The following is a 6,357-nucleotide window of genomic DNA, read 5'->3' as shown; positions in this document are numbered from 1 at the left end:
CTGAGGAGCAAACAGAAATGAAATTAACTCCACCAAATTTCCTCATCTTGTGAAAAAATGTTTTACACCCCCCCCCCCCCCCCCCACACACACACAGAAAGTTACATGATTGCCCAGCCCTCAACCAGCAGGTGATTAAAAGCTTGTCCTGAACCTGGTTCTGTTAAATGTTTCTTCCTTATGAGGGAGTTTTTCTTTCCACTGTCTCCTTCATGCTTGCTCAAGATGAGAATCTGTGATGGAGTTAAATTCATAGCAGTCTGCTCCTCAGATAAATAGTGTTAAATAATTTTTTTTATATAGAAATATTTCTGTTCAGTGCCCTGAGATGACTTCTGTTGTGACTTGGTGCTGTATAAATAAACTGAATTGAATTGAATTAAAGGTAATAACACACTCATGTTTCTCTTCCTGTTTCCAGTTTCTATGTCCTGCTGGACCAATGTTTTGCTACTCCCTCTCCTTTCAACGTGTCACTCAGTGATCAGTACAACTTCTTCACTGGGTAAGGGATATGCATTTTATCAGTTGTGGATAATTATTATTAAAGGCATGTGCTAAATAATGTTGCTTTTCACCAGATGCATAATAGAAGGCGATGTAACCGTGATAAACAACGGCGACTCCACTGCTGCCCGTTTTGAGTTTGAGGCCTTCCGCTTCGTTCAGCACAGAGCTCAGGAGTTGTCCTCCACCTACCTGCACTGCATACTGAGACTCTGCGAGCCGAGCAAATGCAACGAGCTGACTTCTGTAAGTAAACAAGCTCAGAAAAATTACTATATTTAAGAACAACAAAATGCTTACGCATCACTTTTCTCATATTATTAGAGCAAGAACTTTAAATGCAAAAATCTAACAAGTTTTACCTTAAAACCCTTTAGTAAGACAAACTTAGTGTCCTGCCAAAAATTGAATTTTTGCACTGACCTCAATTTGTTAATGTTCAGTATGAAAGATGTTTAGAAAATTATTTGCAAACTGTTTCCAAACAAAGTGAGGTTTTGTTCAAATACAATGTCTTTATGTCAAAGGTCATGCTCAGTAATCCAGGTAATTATCCAACAATGTTCAGTCAGGTCATCTGGATGGTTTCGTTTTGTTTTCTGAGACGCTTCATCCTTCATCCAAAGAACTTCTTCAATCTGAGGAGCCACCAAACAAACAGATTCTCAAAACCAGCATACTCCATAGTGGAAATGTCTTTATATTAAATTAACCTAAACATTGGAATGAACTGTTCAGGTTTTTTGACATAGAGTTTTGTGGAATGGTTGTGAGTAATTAATATCTTACCTGCTGTAGATAGCTCTTTAAACAGCTTTATTTTTGGAGATGTAGAGATTAGGACTTTGTCCACACTACATAAGATTTTGTTCAAAACTGAGATTTTCTGCCATGCTTGTACAGCTTGTCTACAAATAAATTTTGGTTAACTTTAAATTATTATTATTATTATTATTATTATTATTATTATTATTATTATTATTATTACTATTATCCATCCATCCATCCATTATCTTTAATCTGCTTCTTCCATTTTGGGTTACGGGGGTCGCCGGTGCCCATGTCCAGCAATCACTGTGTGAGGGACGGGGTATTACTATAATTATTATTATTACTATTATTATTATTATTATTATTATTATTATTATTATTAAGTTTTCTAAAGTGGATGTTTTTTTAAATTCTACATTTGACTGATTGGTGAGGAAATTTTTAAAAGTCATATGGTATGGTATGGTATGAAGTTTATTCATTTTAAAAAAAGTACAAAACAATTCCATAACAATATATAAAAAGATACAAAAGATTTAAAATGAAAGGCAGCAGAAAGAAGAAAAAATCTTATTATATCTGCCCCTTTTTTCAAACAATTATTTCAGACATATTAATTTTCAAGTAACAGAACAAAATGAATAACTTTCTAATTTTTCTAATTCTAATAAAAAACACACACTAAGCTACTTCATATATACTTTTTTAACAATCTAGATTTGATCTTTTTCTTAAATGTACACATTGACTTGACATTTTTTACATCACTCTCTAGACCATTCCACAATCCAACTCCTTGGATTGAGGTAGACCTTCCCTTCAGACTAGTTCTGAATTTTGGTTTGACAAATATCTCTATCCCCTTAAGATTGTAACAACTTTGTCTTTTAACAAAATTTCTTTGGATATTTAATGGTAATGTGTTATTTTGAGCCCTATACATAACTGATAAAATACTATAATCTACCAAATCATGGAACTTCAATAACTTCAGTTGATGAAATAATGTGCTTGATGGGTGACAGTAATGCTTTCTGGTGATAATTCTTACAGCTCTTTTCTGTAAAATAAAAATAGGTTTTGTAAATGTTTTACACGCTTTCCCCCAAACATCAATGCAATAGATTAAATGTGGAACAATGATTGTGTTATACAACATGTACAGAGCTTTATCATTTAATAATTCCCTGACTTTGTATAGTACTGCAATAGATTTAGATATTTTTGTTCTTACAGAATTTATGTGATTTTTCCATGTTAGCTGTTCATCAATGATTACACCCAAAAATTTCATCTCATTAACTCTACTATTAACTTTCATCTCATACACTCTACAAATATAGTAACCTATAATAGGATAATAATAACAAAATATGAGTGAATTTACTATTAAACTTTGCAATTGTGCTTAGACTTATATATTTTTTAATTTAACCAAAAATAAAGTTAATAATGTCAAGCTAGAAGATGTTCTCGCTACATTAAATGTTGTTAATGGGGATGTTTTGCCACCTAGTGGCACTGCACGGGTGGTAATTTTATAGACTGAAATAACTCATAAAAATCGGATGAGCCAATGGGCAGGGCTGATAACAAAGCAGACTGTTGCTGCCAAAAAAACAACTCGGTTTGTAAAAACATCATAATGATGCAGGAAAATGCTATTTTTTATTTTTATATTGCAGTACGGTTGTTTTCACAGGAGCACAAAAAGCATCACTAAGGGAGAAGTCTTTTCAGATTATTCATGTGATTTATTTTTCATTGTAAATATTTACCAAGTATCTCTTGCAGGAATCATAATAAAAAAAACAAAAAAACAATCAGACTGGAATTTTCTTAAAATGGCAGAAATCCACTTTGGTTTTTGCCCCCTCAAAGAAGTTAACTCAACAATTTGGTCAGAATTCAATTTTATTTTCCAAACTAAGGTAATTTGAAGAACTATCTGTAACAGGTAAGATATTAACTGTTCATAACCTTTCCACAAAACTGCACTTCAAAATATCTAAACTGTCTCTTTAACAAGTTAAATGTGGGGGACCTCCTACAGCTGGCTGTCACTCTTTGATGAGACTAACGATTTAAAACAAGTTTGCCAATCCTAACCAGTATGCACTATAATGATTGAATGACAAACTGGAACTTCTAATATGTGTTTGTTTTTAGGGTTGTTATGAAAAAAGAAGGAAAAGAGCTGTGACTCCTTTTGGGCAAAGAAGCAGTGACTCTGCAACTCTCACATCTGGACCTCTCTATACAGCTGCAGCAGGTTTATCTACCGGTACTGCATCCCACATATGTTCATGTACTCGTACAGGTTTATGATTACCAGTTTTATTGATAATGCTTCTTCTCTCACTTAGCGGAGGACTCACCTGTCACAGCTGCATACAGTGAGCATTCCTTGTTTTTAATCACATTTTTTGAATGATTCAGAATGCATCTAACATCTTGAACAGCCTGCAATGTGAAACTTCTTGTGTTTATCAGGTAGTAAAGCTTCAGGCATGAACGCTGTTGACGCCACAGGCCTGCTGGTGGGGGCGGTGTTTGCATGGGTGCTCGTTGGTTTCCTCTGAAGAAGCATCACCAGACGGGACGAATATCTCACACATTTGACTGATACTTAAAGATTGTCTTAGCAAACTGTCCCATTTGACCACATTTTCACAAGACATAGCACTTTGGCTTGAGGAGTTGTAAAGATAATAAATGTTTCTTGGAAACAACTCTTTGACAAGTGTTCGGTTAAATCAAGCAAACACTAATTATGTAGCTTTTCCCATCCTGTTTGCTGCAGTCAAAAAAGCCCTGAACTGTGGAAAAGAAAAACAACAATTCAAGTTTTACAGAACAGGATAACTTTAATGGAGGAACAAGTTTGTTCATTAAGGCCAGTTTGCCTGCTTCATGTGTTTCCTTCATTCTTATATAGATATTTGTACAAAATTCAAACGAGGAGTGTTCGTCTTTAACAAAGATACAAGAGAGCATAAAACACATGATCTCCCACACTCTCAACTGGACGACAAGGCATACAATAATTAAAATATATGTATATATATTACATTTTTAACGACAAATTACACTTTTTACACATAACAGTTTGTTTTACGTGGCTCAGCAAAGACATTTTCATTGTTGTATAAAGTACTCATTCAAACACAGAATGGAAAAATCACCTCGTTTCGTTCATTCAGAAATATTTACAGCTAGATTTAAAATGATGGCACAGCAACACGCATAAGGTAGAATTTATGGCTAAGAATAGAAGACAGGAGACACTTGAATTTGATCTGCACATGAGTTAAAACCAAGGTTTAAGTGCACGTTTTTTGTCACTGCATAGAGTGCAGAATGTCCTGGATCAGAGCAGAGAGTTTCACTGAGAAGTCCTCCTGCAAAGAGCCCCCTTCCTGTGAGGACAAAGACGGAGGCAGAGGAGGTGGGGAGGCGCCAAGGACCTCTTCCTCCACCTCAACAACCAGCCTCTCCATCCGCGTCTGAAGCTCTTGGTTCTGCAGCGCTGCGTTTTGGCAGAACTGCTCCACGCTGCCCAGAAGTTCAGACTTAGGAGACGACTCCAGCAGAGCTGCAAGCTGAGCTTTCAGAACCCCCACCCTGCTCTGCACCTCCTCCCTCAGGGCACCTGCTTCTTGTCTCAGTTTGGAGTTCATCGTCTGCCAGAGCTTCGAGTCGTTCGCCTCGTCCTCAGGATCGCTCGCCTCTTTCAGGCCTTCAGCTACGTCCCTGGCTGCAGTGTGGAAGTCACTGATGGCGTTGGCTAACTGGAGGCTGCTGTGCTCCAGGGTTTGGCTGATCCAGTGGAAGGTGTCCTGGTTCGGAGCTGGACTGGCCTCTGTCTGAGCCTCCCCTGTCTCTGGGTTGTGCAGGTAGAGGCTCAGCTGGTTGCACAGGTCTTGGGTGTTGCTGCTGAGCGAGCTCTGGAGCTGCTGGGTGAGAGGAGTCAGGCGCTCCCTCATGCTGGCCAGCGTGGCGCTGAGATGGGCCGGGGATGGGGACAACCTCAGCCGCAGATCGGCCAGCTCTTGGCGCAGACGCACACGCAGGCGCTCGGACTCCATGGCCAGTTTGTGCTTCATCTCCTCTGCCACAGGACTTTTGACCGCATCCTCGTCTTGGTTGTAAAGATCGCTGCTGTCTATGACGCTCTTGTAGATCCTACTGCAGCAAGAGGAAACACTTCATCACCACAAGGTCCGATGGATGCGTTAGATTTTACCTTCAGGTTAGTGTAGTCGACTTACTGCACGTCTTTTGTCAGGTCTGTTTTGTCATGAGCCTGGTTAGCATTTGGATGAGCCCAAGTTGCTTCCCTGATGTCACTGTTCAGAGGGTACGCTACAGGAAAAGAAAGTATATAATATTAAAGAAACAATGTACAAGTTGTCTGTAAATTAAAACACTGTAGAAATAATAAATACCTAAGGTTTCTGAGAGTGACAGGACACAGATCACAGCTTTCAGAAGCATTTTTCTCTCTCTGTGGAGGGACAAATAAAAAACTGGTAAGATTTTCACACAAGAACAAGCAGAGAATTGAAGCCTGAACATGAGTCAAATCTACAAACTGTACTTTGTGTTTTCCTTACTGGATAAAAAGAAACCCAGTGCGTGAGAAGAACAGCAAGTCTTCACTAAAAGACCAAGGGTCTGCGGAGCGACTTCTCTTAGCTGACTTATAAAGGTCCTCGTTATCAGATAGGCTGCCCAAACTCTGCCTGTGTCAATAAACACGTGGAGGGGTCACACTGACGACAACACAACACACAAACTCACAAAGTGTGAAGTCATGGTAACATCATCCACTGTGAACCCAATAAAAATCTTATTTTGTAAAGAAATCTTGTTGAATTGCTTTAAGGTGTTTTATAAAGGCAGACATTTGTATTTTTAGGCATGTTCCAAAACAATATATTGTTCCATTAGACAAGTATCTAGTGAGCAGGTTCCAGCCACTGCTTAGCAGCCGAAACATTTTTATTATGTGGATGTTTATGAAGCATTCACACTATTGTGATCCTTTTTTCTTCCGTACATTTTTCAGCATCTATC

The 6,357-nt window shown here is 38.1% G+C and overlaps 2 protein-coding genes across 2 annotated transcripts in view; one reads left to right on the top strand and one right to left on the bottom strand.

Moving 5' to 3' along the window:
* Positions 1-3,939, top strand: part of LOC119411230 (zona pellucida-like domain-containing protein 1) — a 6,660-nt gene extending 2,721 nt beyond the window's left edge. Inside the window, exons 6-10 of the mRNA XM_037678164.1 lie at positions 422-505; positions 582-753; positions 3,448-3,562; positions 3,645-3,674; positions 3,772-3,939. Of these exons, the coding sequence (XP_037534092.1) occupies positions 422-505; positions 582-753; positions 3,448-3,562; positions 3,645-3,674; positions 3,772-3,860 (490 nt within the window). The 3' untranslated portion in view covers positions 3,861-3,939. The remainder of the gene's footprint in view (positions 1-421; positions 506-581; positions 754-3,447; positions 3,563-3,644; positions 3,675-3,771) is intronic.
* Positions 3,940-4,387: 448 nt separating this feature from the next.
* Positions 4,388-5,953, bottom strand: zgc:162608 (uncharacterized protein LOC100037332 homolog). Its single transcript, XM_037678163.1, has 4 exons — positions 5,895-5,953; positions 5,727-5,785; positions 5,550-5,643; positions 4,388-5,466 (listed from the first exon to the last, which is right to left on the bottom strand). Exons 2-4 carry the CDS (start codon positions 5,773-5,775, stop codon positions 4,620-4,622), a joined length of 990 nt encoding a protein of 329 aa, XP_037534091.1. The 5' UTR covers positions 5,776-5,785; positions 5,895-5,953; the 3' UTR covers positions 4,388-4,619.
* Between the last annotated feature and the right edge of the window lie 404 nt (positions 5,954-6,357).

This window comes from Nematolebias whitei, chromosome 6 (assembly GCF_014905685.2).
Source record: "Nematolebias whitei isolate Nwh7 chromosome 6, NemWhi1, whole genome shotgun sequence".
In the NCBI taxonomy this organism is placed as follows: Eukaryota; Metazoa; Chordata; class Actinopteri; order Cyprinodontiformes; family Rivulidae; genus Nematolebias; species Nematolebias whitei.
This window is presented reverse-complemented; position numbering and strand designations above follow the sequence as displayed.